Genomic DNA, 19,224 nt, shown 5'->3' with positions numbered 1-19,224 from the left:
TCTCTGAGAGGAACTCCACGCCAGGCAGCTTGTGTGAATGCTCACATTTGTCTGGCAGTGAAACCCCAAATATGCCTGGTGGGTGAACTGTCTGCTGATGGGGGGTTACAGGATTACTTGTTGCTTCCCAGCTTGAATTTTCAGGTTGTGCAGAGGTAACACCTCCAGGTCTGACTTGGAAAGGTAAAGGTGTGCCTTTACCATCACCACACCTGGCATTCAAGCATGGCCAGTGCTTGGGGACTGGAAAGGCATCATGCAAAACCAAGCGGGATCCCTTTTTCTCTCTCTCTCTCTCTTTTTTTTTATTATTATTATTTCTTAATAAAGGAACGAAAGGATAGGCATGCCAAGCCGAAACGACAGAGTACAGACAGGTGAGCACTGAGGCTTCTCCCCGCAGCCAGCCCTCGCCCTGCTTCAGCTCAGCCCCCAGCCCTCCAGCCAGACCCAGCACACCACCCACCCTCCCACCTGCTCCCAGCTTTTTGCAGTCTGTTCGTGTGGCTTCACAACACGTGGGAGCAGCAGCTGAGGCCAGCAGCATAGCAGCAGCAACACCGGACACAGTGCACAGAAAAAGGGGAGCAAAGAGCTTGTTTGCAAACAGTCGTGTGTAACAATATAGAAAGTCCGAAGATCGTCAATCTGCTATAAAAATATTACACTTCATAAAACCATGTACTATAAAAAAAATCTGCTCGGAAATGCTGGTAAACATAATAAATATCTGTACACCAGCTGCCTTTCTCGTACAGGAAACGTAAAAAGCACGAGCCTCAGAAATCATTGTAAACATGAACGTGGAGCCTGTAAACAAAGTGCTAAATCATGGTCCGTGTTTTGCCAGATTCCCCTGGTACTGCCCAGGTTAACACAGCACAGGGTGATGCAGAATGCCCCGCTCTTACATTCTGACCTTCAGGCTGCAGAACATTTACCTGAGCCAGCCAGCATTTGCGTGCACGGCCAGATGCTCAGTTAGCTGTCTGTCCTGCACACATTGTCACTCACGTACATGTAGGAATGCAAGGTCTAGCCTTCCCAATCTCACAGATAGCTTGTGGCTAAGATTTGGCTCTGGGAACTAATGGGACTTTACTTGTTCTGTAACATTCTTGCTCTGCACAGGCTTCTAGCCACTGCTCACCTAAATGCTGAGAATTTCAGTTATGTACACATTTATTATCTTCACTTTCTGAGTAACATTACTCAAGTTTTTACTTTCAGAACCTTCCTTGTGCCTGCCGTCGGCAGCTGTGGTGGGGCCATGGCAGGGAGCACACAGTTCTATGAGTTTTGGATGCATGCTTCAAATGGACAGATGGAAATGGGCTTGCACATTTTGCTTTGTTACAAACTGTACAAAAACATCTTATTAGCATTACTTTAAGCCTTTTTATTTTAACCTAAAGGATATTTAAGCTGGCCCAGCTGTGTGTCTTTTAGGATGCAGACACCTGGATCTCCCTTGGCTCTTGCTTAAAGGAGCAGTCCACAGATGTTCTCCAAGGGGATTTTGCTTCTTATTGTTTGCTTTGGCATATTTTGGTTCAAACTTCCTTAGATACAGCTTCAGCAGTCCTGAATGAAAATCATTTTTGTGTGGAAGCTTAGATACCTCCTTTTCTGCTACAATAATCTGCATTGCCTTCCATGTTCATCTGCCTTCCTCCTGCCAGGGATCACCCTACAAAATCAGAGATTTCCTCTGTGAAAACTGATGATTTCACCAGAAACCTCAGGATTTCTTCTTTATAATCTCTACAGTGGTAAAAATACACCCAGTCAGCACCATTTCCCCATGGCACATCATCTGAAAGCACGCACCTTCTGGTTTCTGGCATTTTACATGATCTTGTGGCACACTTCTCAAAGCCAGGATTTATCTCCCACCTCTGCATGCATAACCTGGTGTGGGTAAGATGCTTGTCTACAAAGCCCACTGCTTGCACCCAGTTCAGTGAAGGGCCCAACTGTCCCATGCCAGTGCACATCACAGCAGAGCTGGTGCCTCTTTGCCATCCCAAACCTCCTGCCCGGATGCCAAGCACTTGCTTTGCCTTGCAGTGACCTGGATCAGGGACTAGCAGCTAAGGTAAAGAGAAAGTGAATGGCTCCCTGTTTTAGCATCAGCACTGGCACATGCTGGCTGAAGCTGTGGAGCAGCAGCATAACAAGCCCTTGTGGCACTCAGGAGATGCCCTCTGCCTCTGGGCAGCCTGCTCTGCCTTGCTGAAGGACAGCTCGGATTGTGTGTAATGGAGGCGCTTGAGCATGCCTTGGACTGCCATTGCTTTGCTCACTTGGATGGTTCAGAAATTGAACTATGTTATTCGTAACAGCCTAAGGCACGAGGTCATGGTGCGGACTAATAACCTGCAAGATGTTCTTTTGCTAATTCAAAGAGATTGTTAGGCTTTTAGGAGCTAAACATATGCTGTGTTTCAGTACAAGTGACTGCATCAGCCAGACTGACTGTGTAAGTGGATGAACTGGGTTCACTGACTGAAACAGGCCAGAACACCCTCAGGAGAGCATCGCTGGTGGCAAGCCTGTGTGTATGCAATCTGTGGAGGGGTGTAGGGGGCTGCACAGCTGGGGTGGAGGAGCAGACCCCACACAACTTTTCCCCTGGGCACAGCTGCTCACCAGGCACGTGCCTGTCCACCCCTAGGGCAACCACTCCTGATTTCAGTGTCAGATTGCTAAGAATGTCACAGACGCAGCTCCTCAGCATCGCGTCAAACACTGACTGTGCTGACATCCTCACTTGGAGAAGCTGGGACTGCATGTTTCTGTGGAAGTATTTACATATACACACACAAACATACATCTGGACACACTGGCAACAAAATCTTGATAATCAAATACCCTTATTTGTAATTTATGGGCTAATAAATGAAAATAATCATTGAGCATCAACATGTAGCATTCTGTACATGGCCCCAACCTTGTATGGTTAATAGGGTGATGGCTGGTGGGCTAGAAAGAGCTCAACCAGGAAGAGATTCAAACTATTAAACTCCTGGAAGAGCAGCATCCTGTAAGCTTGGCCTACAGTAATATTCAGATGGAAAAAAAAAGCTCAAAAAATTAAGATCAAGTACGTCAAGAAGGGATCAGACTGTTTCCAAGGACTGTGAAGAGAAACCAAACTGAACCAATGAAAGATAACCAGGAAATTTCTAGTGGAGACAAAAACTGTACCTAGTATTTACAGCACTCTTTCTGCCCATATACGATGATACATTAAAAAGACAATTCATTGAAACAATTTAAATCAATTGGGACACAAGAAAATCCAGCTCTCCCTCCAGATGCCCTCAGCATCCCCATGCCACCTTGCCTTCCTGTGGACAGAAGTCACATCCAGGGACTTGGCCAGAGCATCTCTGCAGCAGCCAGGACATCTCTCAGCACTCTGACAGCAGAAATGTGTGAGACTTAATTAACTTCTAATGAAAAGAAAAGCAGCAAAAAGCTGACATTGAGCACAGCTTAGCCAGAGTAGAGAATTAAGCATATTATTCTCTGCTGCTTTGTAAATAAACATAGCCACACCTGTGCATGTTCCCACACAGCAATTCAAGCCAATTTGTCATCTGTGTGAAGTTTCACAGCATTGTTTATTCTAGAAAAGAGAAGGCCTTCAAGAAGAGCTGCTTTGCAGCATTCCTGTGTGCACAGCACATAAACTTGGACATTAAATATTGGTTTAAATAATTAAGAATAAATTTAAATTTAAAAATAGACTAATGCAAACAAACAAAGTTCAGTTAACACTGGAACTCAGATAGTTTTAGGAAGCATATTGCTATAGCAAATGCAACTCCTCGTCCCCCTGGACACTGATGCCATGACATGGTAATTTCAGATGGCACCACAGTGTACCACTACCCAGCCAGACAACTGCCACCTCTAGCACACAAAGCTCCATGTTCACGTTTTTCTTTTTTTTTTTCCTCCCCCTTCAGAATAGACAAAAATCCAATACAGCACATTAGCTGCTCCCACAAAGCATCTGAGGTGACAAAATTCACTCAGAAAACAAAACAAATGCGTTACAAAGAAGAATCCTGGGTGGCTCATGACCACCATATGCCACGATGGGTAAGAAAAACAATTACAAAAAATAGCTCAGGGAATGAGAAAAAAAGGTCCGCTTTGCTGAGACCTTCTCAACCAAGTTTTATCTCCCTGAACCTGAAAAATCCAGGTGTTAGGGTACAGATTTTTTTTTTTATATATATATAAATATACATGTAAATATATTTATATAAATATAAAAGCACAGCATCCTCCTGTTTCTCCTGATTTATTATTATTAAAGCTTGCAACAGAGTTGGCTGGACCCTTCAGAAACAGGCACTCCCCACAGGGAGCAGTGGTGGCAGTGGCCTTGCCTGTGGCTGGAGGCAGCTGGCTTCCTTGTGAGCTGAGACCAGACACCTTTGTCGCGTCTCACCCATAGGCTCCTACTCCACTACTTTATATGAATGCTTCCCCACAGTCCCATGAGACCCAATAGTCCCCTTGGAGGACTATGTTTCTCAGAGACTTCCTGCTCTCGGAGCACCAGACCTCCACCAAAGTCAAGCTCACGGCATGCGTTCCTCCTTGAGTGCTGATGACGTTGTTCCAGAGAGGGCAGGGGCAAAGTGCAAAAGATTTCTTGAAATCAGAAGGTGTTTCCACCACAGACAGCTTGCTCTCCTTCATGCTGTATAGCACTTATTTCAAGTAAGGTATAATCCACGTGTCTCTGCAGCCTTCAGTCCTCCTGGGGTAAGTGGAGATCAGTAGGCGATGAGCTGAGCACTTCATCGTGACACTTGTGGGAACCACTGAGAACATCCAAACCCGACTGCATCTTCATTACAAAAAGTGCTTTCCTTGAGAAACAAAATGAAAGCTATGCTCCTGCAGAACATCTTAAGGACTCTCCTAGGGAGGGAAGGATGGAGCATATCTACTTTATTTGGCTTTATCTCAGTAAGGAAACAGAGCTACCGGCAAAATTGGCACATCTTTGTGAAGTTGTTAAACTCGGGATCCTGGCTGGAATGTAAAAGAAATGATGGAGAAAAGGCAGACTTTGCCTTATGCTAGACTTCTGCTAGTTCTGGTGATTTCATCTGCAAGTTGTCCAAAAAAGTTCTGCTAACCAAGTAAAGACCAATCTCTCAAATAATAAACTGTGGGTTTCCAAAGAGGCCTTGTGGGGGTACTGCTACAATCTGGTTGAGGTAAGTCTTTTCATGCCCCTCCGCTGAGCCAGATTGGAGGACAATACAGGCTCCAGCCTTGGTGCCTGAGGTGTTCGGTTTAAAGCAAAGTAAGTGGCTGCCATGGCGCCCTGTACAATAGAAAAAGAAAAAATGTTGAGCTAAAATTCATTTCTTTGATGCTTCTTCCCTCCCTTTCCCAATCCAATCCCCTAGGTGCAGACCCAGTTTCCATGAAATGATAACAAACGTCTGCTGGCTGGCTGATAGATGCGGTGTCTGATTCAAAGCAGTGGGCAGCAGTATGTACACAGAGCCCCACCAGTTCATCGTAACGCAGCAGAAAGTTAACAATATCAAGCAGATGATGAGTCAAAAAGCTTTACTGTTAGTACAGTGCCATATTAAATTTGGCCCCTGTGGCAAACTATTTTCCCAATTCCTCTCTCTCTTTCCAGAATACTTACAAAAATCTCAGCTCTTTCTTCAAGAAAGGGATATTCAGGGGTGTAGGACATACCTTCACCAGGTGAACATCCTGTCTGCTGAGTTGATTTTGAGACAGATACTCCCTGTTCACTATCCATGGATGTCTCAACACTTGAACTGCCGTGAGACGCTGATGAGGGTCTACGTGAAGCATCTTAGACACAATATCCTAGGTTTAAAAGGAAGAAAACAGTAAAAGGAAAAAAGTAATTAATAGCAGTACAGGATTTACTGAGATCTTCTCAGTGGCAGTGTCATCATCAGCCTGCCTAAAGGAGAGGGGGCTGCATTTTAGAAATGCTTTATGTTTTTAAGTAAAAAGTCTGATCTTTAAAATGTTCAGGTGTAACATTCAATTCTCAATTGATAATCCAATCAAAAGATAATGTGACAGGTATTCAGCTTACTGAGTGTTAATAATCATGGTGACTACACAGAGGTGATAAACTCTGCCTAGAGACAATGCTGTTTGGAGGCAAATAAGTTACTAGGATCAACTGCAATTTTGCGATTGAATATATCATTATTTTTCTACTGGATGCTGCCAGTTGGTAAAACTGAAATCTCCTGGAGGAATACGTAAACCTTGTCAAAATTTCTATTTAATGCCAGACAACTGGAAGCTCGACAGCTTTCCTGCCCATCCACCTGGGTCTCTTCTCACTGGTTACAGCTGACAGGGCAAGGGGAAATGACCTCAAGTTTCACCAGGGGAGGTTTACGTTGGATATCAGGAAAAACCTCTTTATAGGAAGGGTTGTTTAGCACTGGAACAGGCTCCCCTGGAGGTGGTTGAGTCACCATCCCTGAATGTGTTTAAAAACCGTTTAGATGTGGTGCTCAGGGACATGATTTAGCAGTGGGTTGTTTAGAGTTAGGGTAGTATGGTTAGGTTGCGGTTGGACTTGATGATCTTGAAGGTCCTTTCCAACCTGAGCAATTCTATGATTCTATGATTCTGTCCCACAGACTAGTGCACAGATTCATGCCCAAAAGTCTCAGCACCAGTTTGAATTCCAGCTCCTGGGGTTTCCAGGCTTTGTGATAGATGTGTGGCCTCAGCTGCAGACAGTAAAAAAGTTTAAAATGCAGTTAATAAACTGCCCTCTCAAGCTTAGCTTTGAGGATCAAAAAGGTGATTTACATATAGACCATGAATTTGTGGCACTGACTTCCCTGTGCTTCTCTTAAAAGTTCAGTTGCACAACACAAGAGCTGTGTGCTAATTTGAGAGTATTCATAATTGAGGGTGCTATGTTATGCCTTAGTTTAATTAAAATAACTTCTAAAATTCCAAATGCTATTTCATGCAGAGCGGTATGAACATGAACAAGCAAGCTCTTATTTCACAGAGCACCGAGAAATAACCCTTCTGACCCTCTCTAAGTTTGTTACAACTGCAGACTGCCAGCCCATGTAAAAGGATAAGAAAAAATCTCAGGAAGCATCCACTGACCTTCGCAGTATCCGATACTGAATCCCAGTTTCCTCCTGTAAGTGCGTATTTGCCACTGCCAATCCTGGCCAGAATCTCCTCTGGAGTGTCATCCGGCCCATTTGCAAAAGGAGTGAACCTATTAAAAGTGAAAGGAAAAATGTGAATCTGCAAATATTTGATTTCTAGGATCTAGTGATAAATACCAGAGATTTCAATGGGAATTTTCTTCCAGAATGAACCGCAGACATGGTTGCTTCGTTTTCACTCAAAATATGCAGTGCAGTGTTTCCTCATATTAAATTGCTTTGCAGAGGAGAAGACTGATATCTTGCATTTTTTTCATATATAATTTCTATTATGTTCTCAGTTCTTTGAATACAATATATTTTTTTTTTAAATTACACAGGCTTTCACTTTTGCTGTATTCATTGTGACTCAGTTTTATTCTTGTTAGGGAAACCTTCATAATGGGAATAAAAGGTAAAAAAAACAAAGGAGAAAAATTCATTTCTGACACAAAAGAGAAAAAAAAATCTTTGTAATCTATTCCTCAGTCCCTTGTTAATCATAACATGCATGTTTGCTGGACAAAACAAATTTTGTGCAATAGGTGAACTAAAAACTTCCCGATCGAGCCACTCAGAAATCAGTAGTAACACGTACTCAGCTTTACAAAATCAGTGCCACGTGTACAGGGCCCAGATATTTATCTCTTCACAGAGTGACAAGTGATCAGATTTTGCAACTGGCTAAAATATACCAGGCCAAATTTTACAATCTTGAACAGCTGTCTAGGTTTAGAAGAAGGGGTATCTGGGATTTGTATACCTTCCCTTCCATCTGTCTTTGCTCTCCTGGAAACCTGCCAGTTTTGTTCTTCTCCCATTAAACAGATGCTGGGATTTGGCCACAGCTTCCTATCCCCCTGTTTTGTAAAAGCACATTCAATTTCTCACGCTGTATTTTCTCATTTCCACCAACATTTCAGATCTCACAGAAGTTCAGCCCAGAAAGACACAGGCTGTTGTTCCATTCTGTGGCTGTCAAAGGGATGCACTGAGAGTTCAGGACGGGATGAAGCTCCAAAGTCTGCCGTTCTTGGCATTAACAGGATCCCAGACCTGTGCTCCAGCCCTTGGTGTCCGAGCACTCTCTGCTCATAGCGACGCTGGGAGGAGAATAACATCACGGGTGCAAATAATAGTCAGCTCCTACTGCTTTCCTCTGGTAAGGAAGAACAAGAGCATCCACAACACAGTGGTGACACCTCAACTGTGTAATTTGTATTTCAGATTCAAATACATTTGGATATTATTATTATTATTATTATTTTTGAAGCGTCACGTTTTAAAACAAAACATTTTGAATGTGTTGTCCTGTTTTTGGCTGAGACAGCGTTAATAGCACACCAGTGTTTTGGTTGTTGCTGGGCTGGGTTAAACCACAATATTATATTCAGCTAAATACTGGGACTGTGGGTTATGTGTTGATTTTATTTACTGATTCTGGTTGTGCATCAGTGCAAATCCATGTCATTAGCCAATACAAACTTTCTTTCTTTTTGGGGATCAGACCAGACTGGAGGCTGCTCCAGAATGGCCCAGTATTTCTCAGCTAATGTTGAGCACACGTGTACTCAGGAACAAAACAGGGCAGGAACTCTTGGCACCTCTTCTGTAGTCTACAAGACAAGTGACACAAATAACATAATGGCAGGATCTGTTTGTTTTCTGCATGAACTTAGGAATACAAGTTTCTTGTCACAGCTGAATGATCGTTTAGTAGACTGAGTGATCACTGCAAAGTTTCAAGCTGCACCGAGCTAGGATAAATATGCACAGATCATATCCTGTAGCCAGGAAGAGAAATGAAGTTCAGGGGCCTGATAAATCTGAACTGGATTTGAACACGCTGTTTCCCATGCACTCCAGCACACCTTATTCTTATCCCACTCTGCTTATTTCACTCTTCCTCTCAGTCTTTTTTCATCAATATTTAGCCATTCCATTGGTAGTATTTTTAATCCAAATATCCCCCAAGAAGCTCCTGCTGCCTGTTGCTGTTCTTGCTGGTCTGTTTACTTTGTCTTTTTGCAGCATATTTTTCAAATAGCATCTGAAAACTATGCTTGTTTGTTTGTTTTCTTAGCCTCTTAAATCACTCAGATACCTCAATAACAACAATCATAGAAGAAGAACCAAGCTGAAAAGAACAAATAAATCTCCTCTCATGGGTAAGGTGGCCATGATCTGGCGTACACTCCAACATTGCTCTCCCAGTGTAACACTTTCATGCTACTTAAGTGGTCAGTGAACCTTTTAGAACTCTAGGGCTCAGTGAACATTTATGGGCCCAGGCTATTAAAAGCCCAAGCAGCTTGTAAAGCGCCAAGGATATTTATATATTTTGGAAAAACTGGTTCTAATTCTAGGTCTTGGCGTCTGTTTTCTCGCCTCTTTGAACCAAGCACATCTCCCAGAATAGGCCAGACAATTTGCTGTCTCTATCTTAGACTCCTTTCTGACCTAATCACTGCTGAAATATACCCACTGGAGGAAAACCTCTCATCTTACCCTGCCAGCATGGTGTACAACAGGATCCCCAAGCTCCAGATGTCACAGGCTGCGTCATAACCTTGGCGCTTAAGGACCTGTGTGATGAAAAGATGGGTGAAAAAATACAGATTAATCGGATTCCTGAATTTTTGCTTCTGGGTTGCAAAAAGCACTGATCAGATGTTGTATCTGGCAACATTTCCAGGGCTTGCCCTCACACCTGGCTTGAAGAGGTGACTGCTCAGGAGCCAGCTGTTGGTAGTGGTATGGGGTACAGTGGGTCTCAGGCCAGGGTTGGTGGGTCGGTGTACAGGCCCATCTTTGCAGGGACCAAGCTGGAGGTGGTTTGTTGGCATTCAACATCAAAGCTTATTCTCTCCTTATTTCAATGTTTTAAACATTTCTTGAAGAAAGCTCTTAATACTCTTAAATGTGTCCTCCTATCAGAGAGGTCACCAAGTCCACTGTGGATGAAACAAGCATAGGGCTGACTGACAGTGGTGAGCACGTCTGAGTTTTGTTTGGATCTGATACAGCAACTGTATGTTCATTAACTCATATTTTATGTCATACTCGTACAGATGCATTACAACTGCAAAGAAAGCTACAAGGCTTATTCTTATCTTACTTTTGGTTTATGAAAAGTGGCAACATTTAGATGGGGCTTAATAACTAATGTGTGAAAACTTTTCCATATAGGGAAAGCAAACGTCATAGTACTCAGCAAAGATCTGAGAATGTTCAGTATTAGTATAGGGTGGACAGTTAGACCAGCAAGGATGTAATTTGGATTTAATCTATGCAAAAGCATACCAGAAGAAACGTATGTTTGAGTCACTGCAGGTCCAAGTGGAAGCAAAGTCAATGACTGACGAGCACTGCAGCGATCAGGGGAAGAGCTGTGTTTCTCTTTGGCTCAGAAAGACTCATGAGCCACTTTCAGATCTTCCACTCATTCAGAAAAGCAAACTACCATTCTGTTTACTTAACTTCAGTTCTGACACACAAGAAGAGTTTAATCCCCTTCTGGTGGATCAGATGCATTATGTTTTTTTTGCAAAACAGTTGAAAAAGGAATGTACAAATTCAACAAGTCTTTCTCTGACCTGGTTATTATCCAGTAGTGATCTCAGCAATTTGAAGTTTATCACAGAAAAGACCAAGTATTGCCAGAAAAAAGCAGTTTCAGAAAATGTTGCCGTGACAGATTTTACAAATGATGAGTGGTAAACAGCCATCTGCAGGTATGCTGCTGGGAGAACATTTGCCACCTCAAAAAAATATGGAGAAAAAATGCACTTTCTCCTGTTGACAAAACTGGTAAAAATCTTGCTTCTGCCTTTCTCTCCTGTGCATCTTGTGTATTCTCTGGCTGTTTTAATTGTTCCTATTGCCTTAGTTCTTGCATTCATTGCTCCTCTACTATGTTAGTATTTATGGAAAAAACAATCTTTGCTATTTGTCAAGCTCACTTGCTTCTTGCTTCATATGTGAGACTGAATACCCAACATTTATCCTTTAGTGTAGGCATTCTTGTTGCTTCTTAAGCAGTTACATTTTCATTACCATCACTGTCTTCCTCAAATAACAAAGGACAATAGAGTCAAATACAAATGACAGAAAAATGGGGTAGCGATGAAACATAGAGGAGCAGGCTATTAAGCAACTGTTCACACAACCCCAAAATGATGGGCAGGTGTTGCTGCATGCTATCATTCAATTTGCAACAACTCTGCAAGACAACAGGGACATTCACTCTGTTCCATTTCCTAGGAAAGCTTTGGTGGCAGATACTTCTCATCAGCAGCAGCATCACCTCATGGATAACAATAGCAGACAGTGAGAGTTACTAGTGACACTGCTTTTCTGAAATGTCTCCAGCAAGCTTTTGCAACTGTTGTTAAAGGATGAACATGAAACTGGCAGGAGCAAGTACTGGAAATTTTGGCCAAAATGGGGCTTTGGGGGGAGGATTATTGAACAATAACTTGTGCCCTAGAAACAAATCTAAGTGAAAGCAAGAAATCTAAGCTTAGTGAAAGAGCTTTGCAAATGATGCAGTGAGCTTCTGCCCACTAAGGTGGCTCCTGCCCTAAGAGAAGGCTCTGGGGAGAACTCATTGCAGCCTTCCAGTACTTGAAGGGAGCTTATAAGCAGCAGGGGGATCAACATTTTACGCAGTCTGATAGTGACAGGACAAGGGGGAATGGCTTTAAACTAAAAGGGGAGATTTAGGTTAGAAGTTAGAAAGAAATTTTTTACTCAGAGTGGTGAGGCACCAGAACAGGTTGCCCAGAGGGTTTGTGGATGCCCCAATTAGGGTTAGGGGCCCTGGGCAGCCTGATCTGGGGGGTGGCAGACCTGCCCACGGCAGAGGGTTGGAGCCAGATCTTTAAGGTCCCCTCCAACTCAAGCCATTCTATGATCCTCTAGTGGATTGCTGAAGAATTTAGGGTCTAGGTCACCTAGAGAATTTGGTGGGATCTGAAATACATTCATGAGCTAGTTCTTAGCTCCACACATGGCAAGGCATTGTGGTGCCAAGAAACAAGCTTCAGCTAGGTTCGTTCGGTTCTGATAATGGCTCAGATACTTCTCTAAATCCCTCCTATTTCTATAAATTTTTATTTATTGGATGAATAGTGTTATAAATACAGACTTTTCTCAGCTGTAACACAAGCAGGGACATGTATGGGCATGGAAGATAATAATATTATCATTTCCAATGAAAAACAAAATGTTCTGCAGGGATTTTGGAGGAAATCTGCAGAATGAAGTCCTTTTGCTTTATGCAAGGGCTCCATTGCGCTGTAGGGGCTCAGTAGTCTGTTCATTTGCTGTTCACTCTGCAAATGACATTGTTTGCGCTAGGTGGCAGAGTGCCTCTTTCTTTCTGAGAGCTTTCAACTTTTGCAGTATTCTTATCTGAACTACAAATTAAATGTTTCCACAATAAAGCAAGATCCAAGTATGCAAACATGTCATCAGCCCTCTGCCACTATCCTTTTGTGTCATCATTCCGCCTGACTTTCTGCCTTCTTGTTCAGTGTCATAAGCATATTGCAGATGCCGCAGTGGGGCTGAGAACACGCAGAGGTCAGGTCCAGGCTGGAGGGCAGCATTATATCACAGGTAAAACGTAAAAGCACTGAGGGCTCTATGTAAGCTCTCTGCCAGTTCCAGTAACATTTCAATTAATCTCAGACATTTCCTGCTTTAGTTGGACTTGTCTTGCTCATGGGAGTGTGAGTTCTGCTTTCAGTTCAAACCAGAAGAGGCTAAGTTGAAACAGCATTGCTCATCAGGAAAAACACCTACACCTATTTTAATCACATCATTTCTTGGAGAAAATCTCAGTGCTCCAAATCTTGCAAACGCAATTAGTTTTTGGTTTGGAAATTAAACATCTGTGGGTGCCACAGATCTTTCATCACTTATTTTGATAAATTTCATATAGCTCATTCCAGTATCTAAAATGAAAAACCATCCAAACAGTGATAAAACAACAACCCAATCTGTCTTGGCAGTGGAAGGTTTTCTTACTGAAAAAAAAAATCTGCTTTGAATTTATACTGCCCCTGGCAATAGTCTCAATTTAACAAATTCTCTTTCTGATTCTGGAAGGCTGTGATCCTTGTATCTTCTGGCATCATGGAAGGACCACGTACAGGAAGATCATCCCATTTTTCACTTCTCTATTGCATACACATAGATGAGCATTGAGTGGAGGACAGTTATGGGGAAGAAGAAGAGAGAGGAGCAGCACCCACTGGCAATGCAGAACCACCACTCTCTGGACGTGGGGCTTGTTAGGCTTGTCTCTGTTTTCACATCTGTAAAAGTGGGAAAGCAGCCCTCTCCTCCCTCACACAGGTGTTGTTAGCTCTGGTAGTGACGGGAACCTCAAGGTATTGCAATTCAGCAGAAAAGGGCAGGTCAGTTCTGGGCTATTACTCACATTGAACAGTCTGTTTCTCCATGAGCAGCTCTGCAGAGTAAGGTAAGAGAAATGGCAAAAGAAGCCCAGACACTTGAAGCCACAAAGAAATTCACTCTTTGTTTCCAAAATGACAGTAAGGGCAGATAGGGAGGCCTGGGAGAGAGGGGTTTCAAGATTTGTACAATTTTCCTATCTTTACTATTAGTCCCTACATTCCCCATAACAGTGAGATCAGTACTTGAAAAGATCAGGAGAACGGTTGTTTCAGTGTTTCAATTAAATCAATGCAAAGCTCCTACCAACTTCAGCGTTGCAAGGATTTCATCCATGGGTATTTCTTTTGGGTCTTACTCCTGATATTAAGACTTCCCTTCTAAGCCTTATTCAGTTCAGTTTTTCTCTGCCAGGAGAAAAAACAACTTCCCCGAAAAGACAGACAGCAATAGGAAACTTTTATAGTAATAAAAGCTGTGAAAATGCTTGTAGCCGAGTTTCTGCCCTGCTCCTCTTTGAAAGGCAGTGAGAAAAGGGTCAGAGGGACTGAGGACTTTTTTCTGTGTCATGTGTGTTAGTCACGGCTTTGAAATGCGATCCTACCTCAGGGGCGACAAAGTTGGCGGTGTAGCAGGGAGTCATGAGCAGCCCGTTCTCTGCTCTCAGTTGCTTGGCAAAGCCGAAGTCACAGATCCTGATGGAGTCTGGGTTTCCTGACTCATCCATATAGAGGATATTACTTGGCTTCAAATCTCGGTGCACCACCTTAACGAGAAAGCAGTGAATAACGAGTGAGGAGAGGAGGAGCATATAGGATTGGCTGCCATGTCTGGTTTGTTGTTTGAGGTAAGTCAAGAGGTTGCACCCAAGCTGTTTCAGTTTTGGAGAAAAGCTGTATAAAAACCTCAGGTAAATAAAGGAAAAAAAATTAAATCTGTAAAAATAAAAAAAGAACATGTTCTGCAACCTCTGCTGAAATATGATGGAGCCAGCTGTTTTAAGGGGGGACAACCTTCTTGAGGGCAGCCAAAGGGGGCTACTGTACAAACACATTGGTGTCAAGGACTCCCAGATAGCCCTAAAATATTCAGCTGAAAGGCCACAATGAAATTCTGTCATTGGAGTAAAGTCTGTAAGGGTCCTCTTGTGTCACAGAAGTGGTTCACACCTGCAGAGTGGGGTTATTTTTCACAAAAATCTCTGTAGGCACCCAAGTGCTGCGTATTTTACAACAGGTACTGCATTTCTGTGATGGGAAAACAGCCTTCACTGATTATACAACTGGAAAACTAACATGAAAACATACAGGTCCAAGCACAAAATATGCTCGCTTTTAATCATGAAAGGAAAAAAATCAAATATTTGACTAATTATCCAAACTGTTTGTCCTTGAAAAGCGGAAAAGGAAAGAAAGCTTGGATTTTAAAAGTCAGCTCTTCAACAGCATGTCAGGAAACTTTCTCATCAGCTGCTCAAAATGTCACTTCAGTTTGAAAGCTGAGCATTTATTTTCTACCTATCTCAGGTAGATTTCTACCTGACTCAGATGTCCTATTGGAAAATCTGATAAAAGATACTGCAATAATTACTCCGATAAACAGAAAAGAATAAACAGTGAACAATTACTATCTCAGAAAAGATACTTGAAAATCAGTATGATTTAGGAATGAAAATACTGCTTTGGCATACTGCAGTTCATATGCAAAATGGCTAAAAAGGCTACAGCCCTATTTTGCAATTCAAATGCAATTCTAAATGTGGAAAAAGAATGAAACATAACTTCATTGCACTCCGTTTTTTTGGGGAAAAAAATATGTTTATATTTTGGAGAAGGATAATCACAACCATTTGCTTTTTCAAAATGTTGGAATTTACAGAGGTAGCTGCAGAGAACCAAGCAAAGTACTGCTTACACCCTGGGAGTGCAGGTAGTCCACAGTCCTGGTGATGGTGCACAGCACAGCGCTGGCCTCTCGTTCTGAGAAACACTTCTGCTGAAGAATGCGGTCCAGGAGCTCTCCTCCCCGCATCAGCTCCATCACCAGGTACACATATTTCCCATCATCATAGACCTGTAAGAGTAACATAATAAATATATATTTTGGACTCTACCTTCACTACTCAACCCAGCCTAAGTGCCGGGTCCTGCACTTTGGCCGCAACAACCCTAGGCAATACTACAGGCTTGGGGCAGAGTGGCTGGAAGACTGTAGAGGAAACGGATCTGGGGGTGTTTGTTGACGCTCGGCTGAGCATGAGCCAGCAGTGTGCCCAGGTGGCCAAGAAGGCCAATGGCATCCTGGCTTGTATCAGAAATAGTGTTGCCAGTAGGAGTAGGGAAGTCATTCTCCCTCTGTACCCAGCCCTGGTGAGGCTGCACCTTGAGTACTGTGTCCAGTTTTGGGACCCTCACTGCAAGAAAGACATTGAGGCCCTGGAGCGTGTTCAGAGGAGGGCAACGAAGCTGGTGAGGGGTCTGGAGCACAGGCCTTATGAGGAGCAGCTGAGGGAGCTGGGATTGTTCAGCCTGGAGAAGAGGAGGCTCAGGGGAGACCTCATCGCTCTCTATAACTACCTGAAGGGAGCTTGTAGTGAGCTGGGGGTCAGCCTCTTCTCTCTTATAACTAGTGACAGGATGAGGGGGAATGGCCTCCAGTTGAGCCAGGGGAGATTTAGGCTGGACATTTGGAAGTACTACTTTTCTGAAAGAGTGGTCAGGCGCTGGAATGGGCTGCCCAGGGAGGTGGCTGAGTCACCGTCCCTGGAGGTTTTCAAGAAACATTTAGATTTAGTGTTGAGAGACATGGTTTAGTGGGGTTACTGGTGGTAGGTGGATGGTTGGACTGGATGATCTTGTAGGTCTTTTCCAACCTAACTGATTCTATGATTCTATGATTCACCTAACTTGTTGAAGGTAGGCCCTTTAATCACCCTATTGGATTGATTGTAAGATGCTGGAAGATGAAAATATCAGCTATTGTGTCAGAAATGTGCTTATTATGCTTAACATCAGAAAAGACAACTTTATAACAGGACTTCATCATCCCTTTTTTCTCGTGTTTGTAGCAATGTGCTGATTCGTCCATGCAGAAACTCAGTTTTCCAGATCTGCTATCATGTCAGGAGAATAGACTAAACTGCTAAAAGCAGCACAACTTCACACAGCCTGAAACGTCTCCTGGCTCTCACCCAAGCCTCCTTCCCCGTAATGTTCTCTTTCCCGTTTTACAGGGTAACATTTGCCATTTTAAATATCAATATTTCCCTTTGACTCATGATCAGTTAAATGAACTGTATTATACTGTTGGCCAAGACCTGCTTCCAATGATGTCACAGAGTCTTTATTTGCAATTCTGGTGAGTATATTGGCATGAGCTGTAACATGTACTTATTCTCAATGTCAATTGCAAGGAGGAAAAGACATTTCTTTGTCTAAATTGGAAGATGTCCATTTTCATGTCATAATCCTTTATCTAGATTGCAATAATAGACAATGTTACAGTCATCAATGCCAGATGCATTTGGAAAGGAATATAATTTCTCTTTTGCACAATTTTAAGATACTCTCATATTTAGGAATAAGTTGAGACTTTTCTTGGGGTATGTGATCAGAAAATCTGTATAGACTTCTGTAAAGTCTGAACCATATTGTGTTATTGGCCAGCAACACAAGCAGGATCTTTTTCTTTAAACTCTGAATCTGTCACAGTGCAGACCATCCTAGATGAGATCTCGCTTCTGGAAAGTACTGCAAAACCAGGTGTATTTTTTGTTCTCCAGCATGGTGCACCTTTGATTTTATCCACAGCTGATTAGACAGGACTTGGAGAGTGTATACCTTGACTAGTTTTTCCAGTTGTTAGCCAATAATTTGTTAAAGCCATGGTTTTTTTTTCCTTGATTTCAATATGTCTTGTTTTAGTACCAAGCATAAAGTAGAGAATTTTCCAGACAGAAGGCAAGCTTGATCATAAAGAGAAAATCATTTAAAACTGTAGTGCTCAATGAGTACTCACATCTTTAAGAGTAATGATGTTTGGATGCTGTCCATATCGCAAGAGAATCTCTATTTCTTCAGAGGGGTCTCTCTTGCTCTTGTCAATTATCTGGAATAAATGAAGCACTGGGTGGTAAGATACCAGCTGGTAGCATTAAGAACAAAACAAAGCTTAAATTAATATCTAAAACTCTTCTATTAATCAGTATTCTAGTAAAGGCCAGCTCAAACGTATGAAAACGATATTTGAAAAGTCATGACGGTCAGGTGAAGCCCCTGATGACTGGAAAAAAGACAATGTCACACATATTTTTAAGAAGGGTAGCAAGGATGACGCAAGGAACTACCAACTTTCAAGCCTCACCTTTGTGCCAGGGAAGATCATAGAACAGACCCTCCTGTGCTAAGGCACACGGAAGACAGGGCAGTGAAGCAAGATAATCAGCACGGCTTCACCAAGGGCAAGTCCTGCCTGACCAACCTAGTGGCCTTCTATGATAGCATAACTGCCTGAATGGACAAGGGAGGAGCCACTAATGTCATCTGTCACTTCAGTAAAGCCTTTGACGTGGTCCCCCACAACACCCTTCTCTCCAAATTGGAAAGATACGGATTTGACAGCTGGACTGCTTGATGGATGAAGATCTGGTTGCAAGAGTGCATCCAAAAAGTAGAGGTCATTGGCTCAATGTCTGGATGGAGATCAGTGACGAGTGGTGTCCCTAAGGTATCAGTACTGGGACTGATGCTCTTTAACATTTTAATTAATGATTTCAGCAGTGGGATTGAATATACCTTCAGCAAATTTGCGGATGACACCAAGCTGTGTAGTGCGGTTGACACACTTGAGGGATGGGATGCTGTTCAGAGAGGCCTAGACAGGCTTAAGCAGTGGGATCAGGAGAACCTCATGAGGTTCAACAAAGCCAAGCACGAGGACAGTATCTGGCTCATGGCAACCCCTACTATCAGTACAAGCTGGGGGATGGAAGGACTGAGCACAGCCCAGCTGAAAATTCTCACTCATTTGCCCAGTCAAAAGCACTGATTAGCAATTCTCTTTTGCAGATGTGATAACTACAAACCAAAATAAATAAATAAAAAAATAGCTGTAAAATAACCCAAGGAAGATATCTGCACTTTAGAATTCAAATGTAACTTCACAGGGAGTGGCAAAAAATTAATTCTACTAGGAACCCACTAGGAGTAAAGTATTTCAGTAAGAATTTCTTATTTCTAGAAAACAGCAACAATACATTCGAATAACAGGTTTACAGGAGAATAATGGGTGGCATTTTTCAGAAATTCACAATTCCATTATTGGATATGAAGGCTTCCAATCTTGAATATGATTAGCTCTCTGTAAGAACTCAGCACAGATTCAAAGCAATAGTGTTTGCAGGGAAATGTCCTTTTAAAAACCTCTTTTGTAAATGCCTGTCTACTTTTGCATGCATTTTCATGGTTTAATTATGGTGATATACATTTAAGTACATATTTGGAATTTAGTGCATCAGTCATATTAGTGCATACACCAGAGGTTTTGTACTCCTCATGACTGATACACATTTGCACTAATAATG

General features: G+C 42.6%; 1 protein-coding gene across 1 annotated transcript in view; it reads right to left on the bottom strand.

The window, feature by feature from the left end:
- Positions 327 to 19,224, bottom strand: part of RPS6KA2 (ribosomal protein S6 kinase A2) — a 165,705-nt gene continuing 146,807 nt past the window's right edge. The window contains exons 15-21 of the mRNA XM_021392310.1: positions 17,661 to 17,750; positions 15,558 to 15,716; positions 14,248 to 14,409; positions 9,729 to 9,805; positions 7,174 to 7,291; positions 5,749 to 5,886; positions 327 to 5,359 (exon numbers count right to left, since the gene is read on the bottom strand). Coding sequence (XP_021247985.1) covers positions 5,234 to 5,359; positions 5,749 to 5,886; positions 7,174 to 7,291; positions 9,729 to 9,805; positions 14,248 to 14,409; positions 15,558 to 15,716; positions 17,661 to 17,750 — 870 coding nt within the window. The 3' untranslated portion in view covers positions 327 to 5,233. The remainder of the gene's footprint in view (positions 5,360 to 5,748; positions 5,887 to 7,173; positions 7,292 to 9,728; positions 9,806 to 14,247; positions 14,410 to 15,557; positions 15,717 to 17,660; positions 17,751 to 19,224) is intronic.

Source organism: Numida meleagris, chromosome 3 (genome assembly GCF_002078875.1).
Source record: "Numida meleagris isolate 19003 breed g44 Domestic line chromosome 3, NumMel1.0, whole genome shotgun sequence".
Classification (NCBI taxonomy): Eukaryota; Metazoa; Chordata; class Aves; order Galliformes; family Numididae; genus Numida; species Numida meleagris.
The sequence above is the reverse complement of the archived record's forward strand: the minus strand, read 5'-3'. Positions and strand labels throughout refer to the sequence as shown.